We start from the raw sequence: 22349 nt of genomic DNA on the forward strand, positions 1-22349 counted from the left end.
TTTGAATTAACTCTTACAACTTGCTGTTGACCAGGTTACAAAGGATAGCCGAAGACGTACTTGAATACAGTACTATTCCATCGGCACAGTCAACATCATTTGTAAGAAATGACCGCCACGGTCACGTACCATGGCTGGCTCGCCCACCAACTGTTTTAAACTTGTTTTTCTTTTTGGTCAAGGTTCTTGTTATAATTGGTAACTGTTCGAATTGTTCCACAATTTCAAATGTATCTTGACTCATTTAATGTTAAAACTCAAGGGCGTGTGGTGAAAATGAAGCGATAATGGGAAGTAACCCTGGCGACCGTTTCACACTGCATTGACAGCAGTTCCTTCTCGCAATGCGATAATGTACCAGCCGGATTATAGTTTGCTGGCTGTATATACTGACATTCTCGTTATTGAAACAATCACAGTGCAATAAGAGATTGATAGAAATCAGATAAACATTGTTTAACACAGGTTCTACACGTTACCTTCCTGTTTCGCTCTACAAGTGTGTACATATTGCTCTCATGAAATTATGCACACAATGTTAGATCCATCTAACCTGGGATTTAAATGCAGTGGTTACCCCTTAAAAGAATTGGAAATCACATTGTAAAAGTCGACAGCCCACACGTTACCTCAGTATAAGCGCTTCATCAGCTGGCTTTGTGTATGTGTGTGGGTGTGCGTGTGTGTGTGCGTGCGTGAATGGGTGAGTGTGTGTGTGTGTGTGTGTTAGCAGAATGATACAATTATCGTTTAAAGAAGCTGTACTAGTCTAACAAGAAATTCCTCCGAGGTAGGAAAAACACCCCCGTCCTTACCAGAAGTCAGAAGTCAGAAGTCAGAAGAGAGAAAGTCAGAAGTCAGAAGTCAGAAGTCAAAAGTCAGAAGTCAAAAGTCAGAAGTCAGAAGTCAGAAGTCAAAAGTCAGAAGTCAGAAGTCAAAAGTCAAAAGTCAAAAGTCAAAAGTCAAAAGTCAAAAGTCAAAAGTCAAAAGTCAGAAGTCAGAAGTCAAAAGTCAAAAGTCAAAAGTCAAAAGTCAGAAGTCAAAAGTCAAAAGTCAGAAGTCAGAAGTCAGAATGTAAACACAGGGTCCATTGCGAAAGGGTACGTCGAGGTAGAAGTCAGAAGTCAAAAGTCAAAAGTCAGAAGTCAAAAGTCAAAAGTCAGAAGTCAGAAGTCAGAAGTCAAAAGTCAAAAGTCAAAAGTCAAAAGTCAAAAGTCAAAAGTCAAAAGTCAAAAGTCAGAAGTCAGAAGTCAGAAGTCAGAATGTAAACACAGGGTCCATTGCGAAAGGGTACGTCCAGGTAGGAAAAACACCCCCGTTGGTGAAAGGGAAATAACCATTCTCACTGCCACCAACTGAGAAGGTTATTTCCCTTTGACCATTAATATGTCACTCTTAATCTTAATCCACCAATAACTCCCTAACCGTGTGTTTGACTGGTCCCAATTTTTGTAAGGACCGTCTCAGGAATGTATAGAACCTGTTCACCAAGTTTGGTGACGATCGGTTCGTTCATTCTTGAGATCTATATGCGAACACAAACACACAAACACACAAACAAACAAACACATCCAGTGAAACCTATACACACCCCTATACCGGGGGTGTAATAAGCTGCCGTATGGTTTTATGAGGGATTATTCATCATGAAGAAGTGATACAGAACAAGGCGGACAACACCTACACTTGTAGCGGGGTCCCGGCCGGTCAGCAGGTCACGTGGAGGTTGTTGACAGGCACCAGTAACTTTTGGGCGGGCAGCCGTCCAGACAAATTTGACCCCATGAGTGTTTAGTATCAATATTCAATCGTCACAACTATCGAAGAGTTGTTTTTTTTAGTGTGGAGTTTATACAAGATCAACGAGGCCAAATGAGAAACTGAGCTGACATCAGGAGAAATCTGACATCGTTATACCGGTCCCTTCCAAATCCCACAAATTGCATAAACCACTCCGACACAAACTTACCCATCGGCTAACATCACAGGAGCTTGAATCAAAATGCCGATCGATTGATCCTACTCCTAGGTGCATCTTTCACAAATATACCGCTCAATTCATTAAAACGCAGCTTCGGCCACTGTTGATTTAAATCAACCAATTTTCTTGTATTTAGGAGTGACGGTGTCACCGTGTGGCAGTGACCAGACGGCAGAAGTGATACAGAACAAGGCAGACAACACCTACACCTGTAGCGGAGTTCCGGTCGATCGGGAGGTCACGTGGACGTTGTTGTATCAAACCAGCGACTTTTTGGCGGGCAACTGTCCAATCAATGAAGGTGCGTGTACCGGGGGAGAGCTGGGTGACGATTTCACCACCAGCAGGGTGAACAGCACGGCCATCAGGCTGACTGTGAACGCTACAGGACTAGACAATGACGTCGTAGTCAGGTCTGGGACCTTGAAGTGTTCATCCTCCAACATTAACGACAACTGTCAGACTGACTACGTATGTAAGTAGAAAAGATTTTATTTGCAAAAAGCCATATTCATTTTGAACATAACTGATCCGGCTGCCTCGCTGCGCGTCTAAATTTCCCCTGTGTTCCCTGCCAACGCGCGATTTAGAGCCATTTTGAAAAAAATATTAAAAATCAACAACACAAGATAACCTTACATACCTTATGTTTTTGCAAAGTTTGGAACTTACTCTTTTAGAAAATATATGAAACATTTGAAAGTACATACCTTTTGTTGTCTTCATATCCAGGCAAAATATCCAATTTGAAGCAAAACAAAAAAACTTTCTACGTCATGGGTTCATCATACACAATGTCATGATCGACACTTGCATTGCCCGAATCATCACCCAAATGATCGTCCATTGGCACAAAATCGTCACCAGAATCTAAAATATCATCTCCACTATCATCATCACTGAGGTCAAGATCAGAACCGTACTGAATAACACGTTCTAGCACTCTTTTCAAGTTACTACGTCTCAGCAGAACGATCCGCCATCTTGGAAAAGTCAAAACACGTGGGTCGCACACCGTCAACAAAATTTTTATTAATCCCAACAATTTAAGGGAAGGAACTGTTTACAGTGAATGGTACCACTGTAGACAGATAGAAGTTCATTGCAGGGGTTGTTTCCCTTGGTCAGCAGGACCGTTTACACCGTTAAAAATTCGTGATATCCGTCGGAACTCAAGTACCGGCACGCAGCCAACGCTAAACACAGGTGTCGGAATTCCAGTTCCGACACGCAGCGAAAGAGTTAACTAATTCTCCACAACTAACATACAAAAGTATGCGTTGCGCGCATCATCATATGTTTTGACCACTAGTGTTGATAGTGATTAGAACAAATCTTATTTCTACACGGAGCTTTGGTTTCTACTCAAAAAGGTCATACAGTATGCAAAATATGCACACACTAATGCAAATGTTTATGACATCATTTATAAAAACAGACAAATGAACATGGAAATGCAAACCGCATTTGTGTTTGTTCTTGGGTTAGTAATAAGGTGCTGCGATGTACGAGGACCAATCAATCAATCAATATGAGGCTCATATCGCGCGTATTCCGTGGGTACAGTTCTAAGCGCAGGGATTTTTTATTTATTTTTTTTAATTTTTTTTATGCAATTTATATCGCGCACATATTCAAGGCGCAGGGATTTATTTATGCCGTGTGAGATGGAATTTGTTACACAATACATCACGCATTCACATCGGCCAGCAGATCGCAGCCATTTCGGCGCATATCCTACTTTTCACGGCCTATTATTCCAAGTCACACGGGTATTTGGTGGACATTTTTAGCTATGCCTATACAATTTTGCCAGGAAAGACCCTTTTGTCAATCGTGGGATCTTTAACGTGCACCCCCAATGTAGTGTACACGAAGGGACCTCGGTTTTTCGTCTCATCCGAAAGACTAGCACTTGAACCCACCACCTAGGTTAGGAAAGGGGGGAGAAAATAGCGGCCTGACCCAGGGTCGAACACGCAACCTCTCGATTCCGAGCGCAAGTGCGTTACAACTCGGCCACCCAGTCCAACTGATAAGTTCCGGGACCGACTAAGAAGAAGTTGACTTAGAAATTCAAAACTTTGCAAAATGTCATAGTAAGACTCTATGCAAAATATAATACGCAATTTCATCAGGTACTTTGTGTGACTTGGTTTCTCAGGAAATTAAAGAAGGAGACTGAACGCATTGTATTGTTTTCACCAAGACTAGTCAATCTCAGATGAATCGCGTAATAACCCAAGTAGTAGTAAACAAAAGAAAGCGCGTTTTACCGCTTTATCGGTGAAACGCTGCCGGCCATTTCAACTGACTAACAGGAGTGGCTTAGTGGTTACAGCGCTTGCCTCCAAAGCTGGCGAACAGTGTTTAGCTAAAACTCGAGGTTATATGTTGTGTACAATTGTTTGCATTCTGTGTGAGTTATATGTGTTTGTTTGCTGTTGGGGGTGCTGTTTATATAGTTTTTATTTTTATTTTATTCGTCACCTCCCCTCCCCTACTTTTAGACACTTCTTTGACACTTATTTTGAACAACAAACGCACCTCAAATGAACAATTTTTTTTTGAGCAATGCTACAGCCTTAAACAAAATTGTAAAACAATTCTAAACACCTGTGAATTCATGTCGGAGTTTGTGTACTATACTCTGTGTATGTCAAGCTACACGTATACACAGGCTCCTTTGATGGACACACACACACACACACACACACACACACACACACACACACACACACATACACACACACACACACACTCACGCACACACACACACACACTCACACACACACACACACACACACACACACACACACACACACACACAATAACACACGCGGGGGGTACTGTCAAGCTTTTATAAGTTTCCCACGTAAGCTTACATACAGACACAGACACATGCATACGCTTACAGACAGAAAACAGCACGCACATGTGTATAGATCTACCATAGAGCATTGAGCACAAAAATAGAAAGTTTGGTCAAATACTTTCATTGTTTAGATACAAATCGACGGCAAAGATTCCAATACCCTACGGTCGAAAACGAATTTTATGCTTAAATCATAAGCAAAATTCTCTAGATGAGGTAACACAAAACTCGGCATTCAGAGATTTTCATTAGATGGGAGCCTGTCAATGTCATTGTAGTTCAAAACTCAAAGACTGCACCATTTAAATGTTCTCAATGCTTTGCTAGCAACTGACTCCCAGTCATGGCGATAGATCTAACAGAAGCCCAACCCCCGTACCAAGCAAATATACCTTAAAATGTTTTATTTTTTACTAAGAGAGACGCGAAATACCTTTTCAAATCTTAATGAGATCAGCATCAGAGGGAGGGGGTGGGGGCAGGGGGGGGGGGGGGGGGTCGTGGGCACGTATGTGCGTGTGTGTGTGTGTGTCTGTGTGTTTGTCTGTGTCTGTGTGTGTGTGTATGTGTTTGTCTGTGTCTGTGTCTGTGTGTGTATGTGTGGGTGTTTAATGCAACACAATACGGAATTGTATATTCCAACGAAAACAACCACCTTCATATCACACATCTGATCACACTATATTTGCATGATGACAATGCATTATCAGTACTTGAGGGTTTCGGGGCCCCTTAACTCTTGGGACCCTCTTAAACTCCGCTGCACCCTCTAAAATCTTAAAGTGGGGGTCAAGGGACCCTCTAGTTAGGGCGTCCGTGGGGAGCCCTGCTTTGGGGTTCCTCTGGCTATGTTTAGTGACTGGAAATTCCACAGGAATGGGGCGGGGAGTTTTATGGTGGAGCATCTTTCTTGTCTTGTATTACTTTGTTTAATTCTTTGTTTGTGTGTGCATAGACCAAATAGCCTGGACCGCCAACTCGTCACGTGACCCTTCGAGGTTACGACGCTCGACTTTCACAGGAGCGCTTAGCGTCCGGTTTGAAAGACAGTGAAAAGAAAGCACGCTCCAGTTATTTGTGACAATGGGAGGTGACAATGAACTGGATTTTCCAAAACTCCAAACTAAACTTAACAAAACTCATCGAAAAACATGTTCCATATGCACTTTAGCTGAGCTTATTTTAGCATTTTCAGAACTTACCTCGGCTACTTCGTCCATGTTTACAATCGACACCGGATATGACATCCCCCTGGTTTCTGAAAGGCCAAGAAGAGCGGGGTAGTAGTTGCGCTGAGAAGGATAGCACGCTTTTCTGTACCTATATTCGTTCCTAAATGCGAGGGGCCGCTACCTCGTAATAGAGAGAAAGAGCGGAGAGAGAGCTAGTTGGCGGTCCAGGATAAATGGTCTATGGTGTGTGTTAATACTTATAGGAGCAGCAGTTTCAATGGTTAAATTGAAAAAAGAGAAACTTTTAAAGCATTTTTTACTTTGACAATGTGTCAAGCGTCTCTGACCATTAAAAGAGCGAGAAAATAGCACTTTTGCAGATAAAAAGGATGTCTGCAGTAAAGCGATTGATATATATGTATGTCTCAGTTCCAGCGCAGGGCACGTGCAGCACACAGACAGGAACAGGATCAGAACGGTTCACACGGACAGGAAGCTGTAGTCTGCAGGATGGAGCAATGACGTCGCGTGGCAGATACAGGTGTGAATGGTACCAGATGCATCAGGTGAAAAATGAACTAATGACTGTGTTGACTTGTTTTAGTCAGTTGGTCCTTGTAGATTTGTCAAAAGCGAATTACACAGTCTACTGTACTTGGTGTGATCATGAATCCACTGATTGCAATTGCGAAGTTGGAGACGAGGTGGAAGAAGCCGGGGAGGGGTAGGACGGGTAATCTTGAGGCTATAGTATGCAGCAGATACTACTTTGGGGAGGAGGGGTGGGGGTAGAATGGGAGGTGAGAGGGGCGGATCACATCATGTTTAAGGGGGGGTTACAATTTATTTTAGGGACAATTCGACGTAGCGAAGCGTTTAGTTGAGGGCACGAAGCGTTCGAACCTCCTAGGGGCGTCAGGATCGTGGATCCGCCCCTGAGGTGATTATTCAGCATAAATTAATCAGCATACGTTGATCTCTCTCTCTTTCTCTCTCTCTCTCTCTCTCTCTCTCTCTCTCTCTCTCTCTCTGTGTCCGTTTCTTTCTCTCTCTCTTTCTCTCTCGCTCTCTCTCTTTCTCTCTCTCTTTTTATGTCTGTCTCTCTCTCTTTATGTCTGTCGCTCTCTCCCTCCCTCCCTCCCTCCCTCTCTCTCTCTCTCTCTCTCTCTCTCTCTCACTCTCTCTCTCTCTCTCTCACACACACACACACACACACACACACACACGCACACACTCACTGTACACACACAAACACACACACATACGCGCACGCGCACACACACACACACACACACACACACACACACACACACACACACACACACACACACACACACACACACACAATTACCAATCCAATGATCACGTTTTACAAACGTAGGTCAAAAATGAAGTTGTCCGGAATAATTATAGATTCTCGTAAATAAAATAAATAAAATAAATAAATAGATACCTCAAAGATGTGTATGTCATTTGCATTTCCTCTTCAAAACGCTGTCTTGATGTCTGCAAATCCCTGCATAATGTTTGTGTTAGCTTTTAATTGTGAATGCTTGATAACCTTGGCTTCCACGAAATAGAGCAACAATAAAAAGTCGAAATCACTGCATCATTTCATTGCTGTCAAACATGTCATGATCTGATTTGTGAAGTAATAATATTTCAGACGTCATCCAAGAGTTTAATAGTGAACAAAACACCGACGGCGGCTAACTACCAGACAGACTGTGTCATGAAGACTACTGTGCCCACTGTCACTGGTCAGTACAAGTACACCGTCACTCTCATTCCTGGCAGGGCGATGGTCAATGCCGGCGACATTAACATTGGTGAGCTGCATGCTAAACTGTTTATGTTACAAAAGGTTTGTGTTCATTATTTTGTTTGTTGGTTTATATTTGGCACACATCCTTATGCTAAATTCATTCTTAATTGGCCGTGGTGGTATGTCCAGTTGTATATGCAGTAAGTATTGCAGTGGTGATGGTGGTGCTGTATGCAATCAAGTGGGCACCAATGTGTATGCTAGTGTTAATTTGGGGCTTATGAGCCTTGCACAAGTGTGTGTGTGTGTCTGTTTGTGTCTGTGTGTGTGTGTGTGTATGTTTGTGTGTGTGTGTGCGTGTGTTTGTGTGTGTGTGCGTGAGTTTGTGTGTTTGTGTGTGTGTGTGTGTGTGTGTGTGTGTGTGTGTGTGTGTGTGTGTGTGTGTGTGTGTGTGTGTGTGTGTGACCACTCATTCCACTACAATCCGTCATAAGGGATGCCATTACTTTCTTTCTAATTGAGTAAAATGTGATGTTTTGGGCTGAATTCTACTATACTACTCTGCATACTTCCTTAAACATTGTAAGTGCACACTGTGTGCAAGTGCAAATCTGCAAAATACATTTTCAAAGCTAACATGCTTGTTAGATTGTTCATACTATTTATGAAATGTTAGATACTCTTCTATACTACCGGTCATAAAAAAGTAGGCAAATACATTTCGCTATAGATCTTTGTGATGCCGCCAGTTATGTGCGGATGAACGCTTACTATCGCTGTGAGTGGCATGCCTGTTCAGTCTGCTGCCCTTGACTGGGTTTTGATGTTGGAAGACTTGTTTTTCGTAATTGTTCTTTTGTGTTCACATTTCCATACCACCAAAGCGCGATGTTGCTTTTGTACCAAAATTGATCCCCAAGTGTAATATTCATTTGTGTTCAAGTTAACAAAATGCTGAATTGTTGCAACGATACTGAACAAAGTTATTACATAATAGATTTTGATAGATTTTTCTGAAAAGTTCCAGTACGTCCGAAAACCTCATCGAAACGACATGATATCGTACACACTCTTTTGTAAATATCTTAACAATAGTCATGTCAAATGTAAAAGAAATACAACGAGCCATTACAAATCTACAGGGTTTTTACCCACTTAGCCCACAACAAATGACGCCAAAACAAGCCTTTCACGGCTTATGACGAGGCTCACACCAGTCTTCTTCACAATGGCAAAACAACACTGCTAGGAAAACAAAATCTGAACCAAATTAATTGTATGGGTAGAAAAAGAGTTGTTCTTCCATTTGAGATCAACAACGGGGTCACTCTTGCTTCTTTTGAATTTTTGTGTATTTTAGTGTCTGCAAGTTTGCTTCTGCCAATTTGATTTTGGGGGGTGTCCTGGGTCTGCGGTTCACTGCATAAATACTATTTCATGAAAAATAAAACTCATTATTTCATACAGTAGGGGAATGAATTATCTTTCTGGCAATATACTTGCTTTTAACATAACTGGCCGCATCACAAAGATCTGCAGCTAAATGTATCTGCCTACTTTTTTTTGTATGACGGGTAGTGTAGTTTATCTTGAGCAACGCATTTGCTTGTTTGTAAGCCAAATTCTTTTTCATAGAATTGTCCTTTGGGTCAGTAGAATCTCTTGCCGTTTTACAGTAGGAAATTGATGAAAAATAGTAAATCGAACGCTCAGTTACTGGCAGGTGTTTTTTTTTTTTTAGCGTGCACACACACACACACACACAAACACACACACACACACACACATACACACATACACACACACACACACACACACACACACACACACACGCACTACCCTACTCCTTGCAGCGTAGCGTCCCTTATAGTGTTATTTCCTATACAAGCAAGTTGTGTCTTTTAGCAGAAACATCTTTTCTTTTTTTTTTACACTATATTTTCTCCTCATTATCACAGATGTAATATTCTCGAAAAGCTTCCATGTTGACTTGAGTGACTTTTCTTTCAAAACACGAACTCAAAAGTTTGAAACCTAACTGAATATATTAATATTTTGACATTCTTCGTCATGCACTTTCAGACAAGTAACATTTAAAAACTAGTACTGCTGTTATTAGGCCTTAACAAATGTAAGGCTTTATGAGGTGACTAAAATCTAAACTTGTTCCTTTACACCGTGTGTGTTTTTTCGTGTTTATATTCTTATGGTGTGTGTGCGAGTGGCACATGGGGAAACAATGTTTTCGATTGACAAAAAGCATGCGTTCCCCACAGCACAACGGCCTCGTGAAGTGCACTCAGTGTTGACATCAAGACTCATGACTAAAAGTGCATGTCTTCATGAATAAGGAAAATTGTTGGGAAGTATCTGATTTAAATAGAAAATATTATTCACCACATTGCCTCAACAGCTGTACTAAAAAATGATAATAATAATAATATGGGAGATTTATAGAGCGCTTTACGTTCTCAAAGCGCTTTACAATGACAAACATACATAATACATACAAAGCAAAGCAAAAGCATGTGCAGCAGCATTCAGCACACAAGTGAACAACGAAACTTAAACACTACATCAATACAATCTGCAAGCATACTAACACAGGCAAAACATTCAAACATTCAAACACCTGATTCAAAAATGCACCATGTTGAAATAAAATTAATCAAAATACTGGGTGAAGAAGTGTGTTTTAAGGTTTGATTTGAAGGAACAGAATGTTTGGCAGTGTCGGATAGAGTAAGGGAGAGAGTTCCACGCAACGGCAGCAGAGTGGGAGAAGGCTCTCTGGCCGTGCTGTTTGCGACTAAAAGAAGATAGACGGAATATTCTAGTGTCTACAGAGGAGCGGAGGGATCGTGAGGGTGTATAGAGTGTGAACAGGTCAGACAGGTAGGATGGGGCTGAGCCAGATATTATTTTGTAGCAGATACAGCATCACTTATATTGGATTCTCAGCTCTACAGGGAGCCAATGAAGTTTCTTTAGCAGGGGGGAACAGGACTGGGACCGAGGGGCTTTGCAGACAAGCCGGGCTGCAGAATTTTGAACGCGCTGCAAAGGATGGATGACAGACTGAGAACAGCCAATGAGAACAGAATTTCCGTAGTCTAATCGAGAAAGAATGTAGGAGGAAACAAGGGTCTTGGTGGCATCTTCGGTAAGGTATGGGCGGATAGAACCTATTCTCTTAAGCTCGATGTAAGCGGACTGACAGACTTTCATAACATGGTGTTTCATGGAGAGATCGCTATCAAGAAAGATGCCAAGATCACGGACGGAGTCTGAGAATTCAGTAGTGCTGCTGCCCAAAATGATAGAAGGAGGGAGAGAGAGAGAGGAGGAGAGGGAGGAATTGGTGAAACGAATGGCTTCTGTTTTGTCACAGTTAAGTCTAAGCTTGTTAGTGGACATCCAGAGTTCAACGTCAGCAATGCAAGACTGAAGGGAGGTGGTCATCTGGGCGTATTCTGAGGGAGTCGCTGAGTTCTGAAGCTGAGTGTCGTCAGCAAACATTTCGTGGGAAACGGAATGTCTGTCGATGAGGTCAGTCAGAGGGGAGGTGTACATGATGAACAGCACGGGCCCGAGCACAGAGCCCTGGGGAACGCCAAGAAGGAGGGAGGTTTCCTGGGATGGGACGTCGTTTACAATTACAAAATTTGTTCTGTCTGAGAGATAGGATCTGAACCAATTTAGAACTGAATTTTGGATGCCGAAAGTGTGCTCAAGGCGGGACAGCAGGATTTCATGATCAATTGTATCGAAAGCGGCCGAAAGGTCTAACAGGAGGAGCAGGGAAATTTTGTTATCGTCTAAGGAAGTCAAAATGTTGTTGAGGATACTAAGGACTGCGGTCTCTGTGCTATGGTCCGTGCGGTAGGCTGACTGGTGCGGAGTGAGGAGGTTGTTGGCAGAGAGGTGGGAGGAGAGCTGGTCTAGGACTATCTTCTCTAGGATTTTAGAAAGAAAGGGAAGGTTTGAGATGGGCCTGTAGTTCTTAAGTACGTTGGGGTCGAGGGAGCTTTTCTTCAGAAGGGGTTTAATGACAGCTTTTTTGAAATCTGAGGGGACGGTGCCAGTGGAAAGGGACTCGTTCAGTATTCTAGTGATGGTGGGTAGAAGGATGTCTAAGTGATCACAGAGGAGGGGGGTGGGGAGGGGGTCGAGGTCACAGGACGTTTTGGCAGACTTCACAATGAGTTTACGAACAAAATCTTCAGAGACTGGGGTGAAAACAGAGAACGAATTTCCAACAAAAATGGGAGAGCGGTCTGAGTCGCTATGCTGGGCGAAGCTGTTGCGGATGGTCAAAATCTTTTCATGAAAGTACTTAGAAAAAACATCTGGCAGTTTAGACATGTCATGTACAGTTGGAAGGATGACCTGTTTTGCTTTACCAAGCATGGTGGTGACAGTGTTAAACAACTCTTTACAAGATGAGGATGCTGCGACCTTGGATGAATAAAAAGTGGTCTTGGCGGCATCAACAAAATCTATGACTTTCTGCTTGGTGGCGTCATAAATCTGCTTATGTACAGTCAGCTTGGAAACCGTTTGTTTGGCTTCTTTTCTTCGTCCATGCCCTGTAAATCCATTGCGTTTGGGTTTCTGTCGGTGCAGCAAAATGGAAAGAATGACACACGTTCCTTAAGCATGTAATCAAGTCGAAATCTGAGAATAACGATCACAACGAACGATCGATGTAGGAGTCAACTTTGTGTGCAGACTCTCTTCGGTGTCCGAACTCTCCCCCCGTGTACACTACATTGGGTGTGCACGTTAAAGATCCCACGATTGACAAAAGGGTCTTTCCTGGCAAAATTGCTTAGGCACAGTTAATAATTGTCTACCTATACCCGTGTGACTTGGAATAATAGGCCGTGAAAGGTAAATATGCGCCGAATTGGCTGCAATTACTGGCCGTATAAAATTTCATCTCACACGGCATCACTGCAGAGCGCCTAGAACTGTACCCACGGAATATGCGCGATATAAGCCTCATTGATTGATTGAATGAGTACGGACAGGATACAACGACAAAAAAAAACAACTAGCGCGGTTACCGTGCCAAAAATCATGCTTCAACCCACCAGTTTTTGCAACAAATTTTTGTTGTTGCGGGAATGTTCTCAAGACAGTCTGGTTAGTGCCCAGTGCAAATCTAAGTTTCAGCACAATCGAGAAATTTGCATATTAGTGACGTCATACATTAGTGGAAGAAGACACTGTTTTGTTCTCCAAGATAAGCCTATCATGTTGCATCTCGTTAGAAAGATCTCGGCTCAGAGGACTCAGAAATGTAGCTATTTAATATCTATGACGGCAGTAGTTGACACAAAACGCGTTGAAAATAGAATCCGAGTGCTTTTTCGCATAAACACACACACACACACACACACACACACACACACATACACACACACACACACACACACACACACACACACACACACACACACACACACACAGAATAATACACACGCATGTGCTCTCAAGCACACGCACACTCTTTTATATTCTCTCACCTCTGCTTGTCAATATGCCTCGCCTTATTCAGTAAAGCCGGACGGGGAATTGGAGCAACTGGCACCACGACACTCTCCACACCTAGGCGAACAAACGAGTCCGTGTTTACGACAGCTGCATCTTTTTGTGTCACAGTCAGTCTTCCATGCACACCGAATCACTTTCAGAAGAGCTGCTGGTGCTGCTGGTAGGTCCGATCCCATGCATGGAACATAAACTTCGCCATCCAGCTTCCAGCCCCAATCAGTTGGAGTGGGAGTGTCATTTTCCTAGCCACTGCTGAACCTGGAGGTAGACTCTTAGACTGTGATATTTCGCAGCACCCGAGGTGGGGGGAGGGTATGAACCTGGACGTACGATGTCCCAGTAGCAACTTTTGTGCAGAAGAGACGATGTCGAAGTGCGTCAAGACTTTCATCTGGAACGCCATTGTACAGAAGCACAAGTGCCTTTTCCCCAGCACGCAGAACATCTTCTTGTGTCTGTATTTCAAGAAAGGCTGCAGCAAGACACGCTAGTTGGATACTGTTCATCAACTTTCCGAGTGCAGCTCCTTTCCCAATGCCAAAGGGCCTTGATGTTGTGTCCGAGCCTGTTATAGCATGCAGAAAGAGAAGCAGGCGGCGAACATTGTCCAGCTTAGCAATCAATGTCCTCATACTCCATGTCTTCTTCTTTTTGCCGCGCTTGTCAGAAAAGAAGAATACATCATGGGCAGCTGAGTCCACGTGGTAGCCCAGCAACACAAGAAGGTCGGTGTCCTCTCCGACAACAGCAGTGGGGCCGTGTTTCGCGCTCTCTGTTGCTGAAAGAGCGATGCTGAGGTCTGCGTCACCCTTTGCATGGATCACTGTGCATTTTGGCTGAAGAGCAGCTACCAGAGCATGGATGAAGCGTTGCTTATTGTCCGTGTTTACCAGGAACTGCTCCTTGGATGTCTGCAGTTGCATATCCTGTTTGAAGTGGACAGGTTGTCCTGTTGCACCTTTACTTCGGCGGGAGTGTGTCGATCATGTCTTTCGTAGATGGACCAGAAGTATACCCATCAAATACGACAATTGCATTTGAGTACTTTCCTAAAACGTAGCGAACGTATGACTCAATGATCTCCTGAAAAGTTAGTCCTCGTTGCCAGGGGATGCGCTGGAGGAGGGAACCACCATCGAGGACGTACTGAAGCACTGCTTCCTCTGAACGCTGGCATTCCTCTTTCTCCACCATTTTCCAAAGTTCGTCTGCTAAGACAGCTTTATTTGGTTGACGGAGAAGTTTTGGTGACTCAAACAGTGATGACAGGTACCCGCAGATTTCAAAATGGAACGCTTCTGCTTTGTCCTGAAGCTTAGGCGTGGCCACTGCAATCAGTCGCTGAAATAGCAGTTGGGGATCCACTTGAACAGGATTTCCGTCAACACGAAGGAACGTCTTTGCAGCCATTGTAACCACTTGATCTTTTTTTCTCATGGAAACATCGGTGACGATTTTGCCTTCCATCTGCTCGATGATTTTGCAGCCAACTTCTTTTGCAATGTCCACGTTTACCGCTGGCTCAGCTACGATGCCGGTTACAACATTTCTGAGGGTCGAATCTTCTGCAAAAGGATCTCGTCCGGCCAAGAGGGACGTCACAGCCATCATGTCTTGTGTGTCTTTTGCTGACCGAAGGTAGGCTGCTATGTTGTGCTTGTTCGTATATGAACGGCGACAACGTACATGCACAGCATGCCCCTCTGCAACAACACAGTCAAATCACCACGCTCGGTACTGACTCTGTGTATGCATGGTGTCTCTTCCCTTCTATTGCGGAATAACGATCTGCTCCCCTGAATAAATAATATGTGAATAAACACATAATACACAACTGCTCCATGATCTGGAAAAAAAATCATTTATAACATAAACTTAAATAAAGCAGTTGGATTGACACTGTATGTATAATTGTCCAGACGCTAATTAACGCAAACATATTTTTGGTTACAATAGTCAAATTTTGTCTTTAAGTAGTACAGCATATTTTATTATAAAATATCCTGAATACAGTGAAACACCCTTTATTTTAAGACCTGGTTTTCTCAGATTAGTTTGTTGGTCTCAAGAAAGGGGTTCCACTGAAACATGATTTATTGAAAATATAAACATATACGGGATTTGTTTTATTAAGCCTTTTTTATGAAAACATTTTTTTTTAGCCTTTAATAGAAATTGCTGATATGTCAAACCTACCTCATTCTTGTCTCATTCGCAGTGGTCACTGGTGTACAGCAAGGATTTAGCTCAGAAAACAGGTGACTAGAAAAAAAATGATAACATTAATGATTTACAATACAATACAATACAATACAATAACTTTATTAATCTCTAAAAGAGAAATTACATTGCTGAGCGTTTGTGTCCGTAATAATAACATACATAAAACATTCAAAATAAACATTTGTTCTTTGTCCTGAGAAAATATAGCACATTGGTTATCACATAAGAAAGTATATTAAAAATAAATTAACATGCATTCACCATCAACAATGCACAAAAGAAAGTCAGCACCTTGCCGGTTATCACATATTGTCTAAGATTAAGAGAGTAGAATGCAAAACAAAATCAACAATACTGAAACAATACAGAACACTGACCCCGTGCATCAGAGCGACAACACCAGCATCAAATGAAGGCTATCGTGATAGCATTTCATCAGAGAAGTGCCTAAAGTGTCAGCAATGGCGACAATAACATAAAAAACATAAATAAAACATCACCGAACAGTGCAACAGGAAGGTTATTTTTGACAGCATTCGCCTACCATACATACTGGAAGCACGATCAACAATTCGCACGGTCTTAGAGTATAATATACATTTTTTTCTAATGTAACTCCATAATTGTATTTGTGATGCTAAGCATATCAACTGCAAAGATTATCTGCACGTTTGAAACGGTAAAACAAGTTTTAGACTCATGTTGTGCTGTCTGGAAGCAGACGAACTTTTAGCGAAGCTAGGTCGTCTTCATATCAGGCTTTTTTCTTTCCAATGCATTCGTGTGGCATAAATAAAGAACTAGCGCTAGCATTCTACACATGCAGCCGAGAAAATGAGGTGGTAAAAATGTTAAAGGACGAATAAAAACGTAAAGATTATCGATTACTCACCTTTTTGCACGTGGCCACGCGAAGCACGTTCGACCAGACTTTGAGTGCATGGCGCGCATACACTTCCGGCTTTGCGACGGCAGGCCAAACCAGTCAAATCTGCTTGTTCCGTGTGATTGCATGACTTTTCTGATCCGATAACTCACTTATTCCATTACCTCAGGGCTTAGATTTTGAACTGGGTACTAAAGGACACTTTATCTACCAGTCTGTGTTGATTTCATTTTTGTTGCAATTAGTGGTACCCCTTTAGCTCCCGTAATTCCACTAACTGTCACACCCTCATTTTTCAATCAAATTGATTGAAATTTTGGCCAAGCAATCTTCGACGAAGGCCGGACTTTGGTATTGCATTTCAGCTTGGTGGCTTAAAAATTTATTAATGAGTTGGCTCATTAAAGTTTTCATTAAAATCGATTTTTTGCAAACAGATTTAAAATTGAGTGCATCATATTCTTCATCAATTTTTGAATCTAAAAATATATACATATGTCATGTTTACTCTTAAAATAGGTTAATTAGTACTTCGATTATTATTTTAGAAATCGATCCAAAAATTAGTTAATCTTATTTCTTATCATTTCCTGATTCCAAAAACATATAAATATATTATTTTGTATTCGAAACAAGCTCAAAAAGTTAAAAAGAATACAGAAAAACGCGCTTTTCTGCTTACCGCAGTACGCTATTTCGCTATTCTTGCATGTCTGTTTACTTCGTGTTGCACGCAAAAATTGAGCGACTTCCTTGCCGCGTGGATTGACGAAGCTGTTCTGTCCTCGTGAAAACACTGCAGTGCGTGCAGTTTTATTCTGTGGGTTCCACAGATTGACTAAATGTAATTTCGCCTTACGCGACTTGTTTGTAATTCCCATGAAATGGGCCGACGTCCTTTGTACATTAAATTGTCAGAACAATCTCTCCAACCCTCTGTTTTAAACCTGATTCTAAAAACGTGTTTCATGATTTGTATTCTGCAGTACCAGGCCTGGGCTATGGGAAACACGACACAGACCAAGACATGTACAAACCCTAACGTCAGCAACGACTAGGACAACTGCAGAGAATATTCTTATTGCAAATCCAAAGATTCAAATAGGGTTTATTTATTCGTTTTTAATAGTATTGCTTTTTCTTACAATAAACATTCTCTCACAGAAACATGGTCTATTTATGTTTTGGTCAGTTTGTTTAACGGTATGTATGTATCGTCACGCTCATAACTGAGAAAAATACCTAATTCAGTGTTCGGCATTTCTGCAGTTAGACTGCAGGGGAAGCTTATGGAAGAGTACCTGTCATGTGTTAGAGAGAATACAGTCACTCTCAGACCATCGGAAAGCATTGCCACGGTTACGTAACCAAAACTGCCGTTCTCGTTTCTGAGTTAGGCACTTTTACGTTATAATACATACAAGCCTTGTTTGGAGAATGTGAGGGTACGTAAAGGCTTTTTCGAGGTTGTTATGTAGTTGTGCTGAATGAAGATGTTGCTGTCAGCTCTTTATCTCAAGTTTATTACCTCTGTCAACCACTCGCAGTTTGAAGCTTATAACTAAAATGAGATAGGCAAATTATTCAGAAACCATAAAGTTTGTTTGCGTTTTTTTTCTCAAAAAATGAAAACAATGACGTAGGCAATTATCTTATGAGCGTGACGGTATGTTTTTTGTGTGCTACATATGACTTCACGAAATAATGAGTGACCATATTCCTTCAAATTGATTCCGGGTTTGTGTACGAGTATGTAGCCAGGTTTCCATTTGAAGCATCGAGGTCATTATTGGGGACTGACGCCCGACCTAAGCCTTAATGTATTGAAGCCTGACAGAGCAACAGAGAAAAAACCACAACAGGCGAAACACAGACATCACAGGTCTTTGACACAGAGCCGCTAAATACCTTCACATACCAACATCCACACACACACACACATTCCAACAAATGTCGTATTCATCTGATTAAAACCTAAAGCACTCGAGTACAGAGACTTGGCCTAGGCCGACGACCCTCCAAGAGAAGCTGCACGGTCCCGTGGAAGCTCTACAACAAACCACCATCCGAGTCTGGTCATCATTGTGTGTGTGTGTGTGTGTGTGTGTGTGTGTGTGTGTGTGTGTGTGTGTGTGTGTGTGTGTGTGTGTGTGTGTGTGTGCTAGTGTGTTTTCTTGTGTGTCTGTACGTTTTGAATGTTAAGCTTGTCAATCAAACAGCATTTTAATCACCAAAAAAAACGTGTGAAGTGACACTTGTATTGTGTATAATCACACACAACTGTACTAATAATGATAATAATAATGATACTAATAAGGGTATATATAGGGCGCAAATCCTAAAATAGTTCTAAGCGCCTTACAACCTAAATATAATAATCTTAATAACAGCAACAACACACAACATAAGCGCCTTAAATCAATCTTAAATATAATAATCTTAATAACAGCAACAATACACATTAAAAACAAATGCACTTTTAAATAAATGGAAACACACTCACGTACACAATACACAATTCAAATGAATCTATTGTTATCAATTACAGTCTCAGGTGTTCGCTACACATAATGATGGGACACTTTCCCACACTCACACACACAACTGCACACGCTTTACTTCTTTCCAGGCACGTGCATGCCACATGCACTCATCACGAACATTCGACCTAGACACAATCATTTGTCGTAGTAAGCGTAGACATCCGGTCTGCTCCCCGCCTAATGGCCGATGTCTTCCGTCTTCGGGGGACTACGTGGGTTTAAATTTGGAGTGGTCCTTCTCCTAGAGGAGTTTCCTTGCAGGGATAGTGAGCCTCCTCTGCCCTCGTTTTAATTTTGGAGTGATCTTCTCCTAGGACAGCTGCCTTCCAGGGTTGACGAGCCTGTCCTGCCCGGCTATTTATTTATTTATTAACCCATAGTTGGGACATGCACTCATAAAACACCAGACTATGCTTCTTGGCAAAACAGGTTAATTGATTAATTTAATCCAAAGTACTCATTACAACAATAAGAATGTGTCATAGACCTTGCCCTACTTTGTTGTGTTCTGATTCCTTACATAACAGAATGAGGTCTGTTAAACAAAACAAAATCATGTACACACAACTGAAATAAATGAAGAAACCTGTACGGCATACTAAACAACACAATAAGATAGCACGTGCAAAGAGAAGTGAAACATTAAGATTAATAAACACGCCTTTTCCATTTCGTTAGTACTTTCAATATAGTAAGAGTTAAAAACAAAGTAAGAAAGACAAAGCAGCATCAACACGTTTACTAATTGTCGTCAAAGTTAATTTGAAGGATCTTAATCCAGGGGTGGATCCGCAGGGGTGCACAGAGTGGACATGTACCCAACAAATATGGACCGTGAGCTTTTCTGGCGACAACCCTCTGACATTTGGAAGCAGTTAGAATCCATCTGGAAATCTTTGTCACTCCTAAAGTGTCTTTTCAAATAATTTGTTTTGTGTTTAAAATTCATGTTACAACTCTTTTAATACCATGGTATGCAAGAAAAAGAATTGTTTACAATATTGTACTTGAAGAACACATTATTTCTACCATTTGAAAATTAGCCATAGTTTACAACCTACCAAAACGAAATTATATAAACATCGTTTAAAATCAACATGCTTTGCTCTTCGGGTCTGATTGACGTTTTTCCAGATTGTAACCTGATTCTTAAATCATCTAGTTTTGTTGTGTTTTGTGTTGACAGTAAACTCAAGCTGGAGAAACCTGTCGAATGCTAATCGGGCTCGCACTCTTGATTTCAAAACTTTTGTAGACGGCGAGAGTAAGTCATTTCTATCGTACTCGTCATAAAAAAAAGCTGAGGTAGCTGCGTTTTAGTGCACATCTATGATTTGGCAGTTTATTGTAAAACCAAATCCCAAAACAAAGAGACTGCCAACGTTCCAAAATTCAGAATAAAAAAACAAGAGAGGAACGTATTGTATTGTTTTATTGTTGTATTGTTTTGTCAATAACAAACGTTCCAACAACTTACCTTTCTTGTGTTTTGATTCTTTATTGTAAAGCCAGTTATATGACTGGTTTGTTTGTGTGTTTGTTTAACGCCCAGCCGACCACGAAGGGCCATATCAGGGCGGTACTGCTTAGACATATAACGTGCGCCACACACAAGACAGAAGTCGCAGCACAGGCTTCATGTCTCACCCAGTTACATTATTCTGACACCGGACCGACCAGTCCTAGCACTAACCCCATAATGCCAGACGCCAGGCTGAGCAGCCACTAGATTGCCAATTTTAAAGTCTTAGGTATGACCCGGCCGGGGTTCAAACCCACGACCTCCCGATCACGGGGCGGACGCCTTACCACTAGGCCAACCGTGCCGGTATATATACATATATGACTGGCAAGGTCTTTTATTTGCAAACTCTTTTAAGAAATGAGATTGATTTTTTTGACAAATTCGCAACAGCAACGTTAAAATCAACAAAACAAGTAGAAACTCAAGACGTCTTGCATGTCATTACAAAGAAAAATGTATTTTGTTTACCTAAAACAATCAGTTTTCATTCTATTTTGTGTCTAACAATGACGTTGTGGCATGCCGAATAGTGTAGGTGTTATTCTAATTATAAGGCATCAAAGGTTGAAGCCCAAGAGGAAAATATCGTAAATACACACAGAATCGTCAGTCATTTAAGGCATTAGTTATTATTAGTTATTATTAGTTATACTTCTGTGACGTCGTCTACTTTCGCAAGCATAATTGCTGTAGTGTCGGAAATTCTACCCCAACAAAGCGGCCCCGGGTGGCGTTGGATCAAAAATCGAAGAATTGGTCGGCACCCACCGTATTTTAAGTTAGTATGTTAGAACTTCCATCCCCAACTGTAGCCTGAGTTAGAGGGCTGTCATACAGGCGACTCAGTCGTTGCGATTCAGTCGTCGCGATTCAGTCTTTGGCCGATCGCACATCACATCGTAGGCCATGACCCGTCACACTATGAACGATAGACGAACGATTGACGAACGATAACTCCACGCGAGCGGGGCGGAAGTGCCATGTCACGGCAAACGCGCTTTGCGAGAGCAGACGCTAAATGTTCGAACGTCGCTCTACCTTTCTGAAAAATTCCTTTCAGCATTACGCCTTTGCAAGAAATAAAGTTCCCAGACAGCTGCAATTAATGTTTTCCGAACGCTGTACACGCCTAAAACGTCTCCTTTATATCTGAGTAAAAAACTGTTCTTCCAAAAAGTTTTGAATCGACGAAGAGACGCTGTACGCCACTGTCCGCCATTATTTTACGTCACGGCGTCAAGGCCGCAGCAACGCGTTCTGATTGGCTCTGTTGGCTCTGCCCCTGCGATTGACCGACGACTGGATCGCAGGAATAGATGTTCTAAACCTCAAAGCTACGAGGGAGTCGCATGAGACTGAGTCGCAGACTTGTCGTAGCTGTTTTCTACGACTGAGTCGGCTGTGTGACAGGGTAAATCACGCAACTCAGTTGCATGTGTGACAGCCTTCTTAGGGCACAGAGATTCCTTCTTTGTCATGTGTTATCGGCATGAACATTTCTCAAGTCAATTACAGTATACTGAGTGTAGCGTTCGTGCGATACCTCCAGCTTCGCTGGGATAATGAAAATATGTTAATTAGGCAAAATTGTGATTACAAATAAAAGGTGAGTAATCGATCCAAAAAAGATTCCATCTTATTCCGTATCTTTTCCTGAATCTAAGAATATAAGGTATGACATGTGTACTTTAAAAATGTGCTCACAAGCAAAGAAAATAGGTACTGCGTTCGCATGCTTCGCGGAACCGAGCGTGACCCGTTTTTGTCTTCTGCCAGCCAAGACTTACTATATTTAGTCTTGGTGATGGCTGGTTTTCATG

At 41.9% G+C, this 22349-nt stretch overlaps 1 protein-coding gene across 2 annotated transcripts in view; it reads left to right on the forward strand.

Annotated features, from left to right (window-relative positions):
* Nucleotides 1-17980, forward strand: part of LOC138972257 (uncharacterized) — an 86065-nt gene extending 68085 nt beyond the window's left edge. For both annotated transcript variants that reach the window (XM_070344976.1, XM_070344975.1), the window contains exons 2-5: nt 2118-2456; nt 6458-6594; nt 7695-7857; nt 17448-17980. In XM_070344976.1, the coding sequence (XP_070201077.1) occupies nt 2118-2456; nt 6458-6594; nt 7695-7857; nt 17448-17503 (695 nt within the window). In that variant the 3' untranslated portion in view covers nt 17504-17980. The remainder of the gene's footprint in view (nt 1-2117; nt 2457-6457; nt 6595-7694; nt 7858-17447) is intronic.
* Nucleotides 17981-22349: the final 4369 nt, after the last annotated feature.

This window comes from Littorina saxatilis, linkage group LG8 (genome assembly GCF_037325665.1).
Source record: "Littorina saxatilis isolate snail1 linkage group LG8, US_GU_Lsax_2.0, whole genome shotgun sequence".
In the NCBI taxonomy this organism is placed as follows: domain Eukaryota; kingdom Metazoa; phylum Mollusca; class Gastropoda; order Littorinimorpha; family Littorinidae; genus Littorina; species Littorina saxatilis.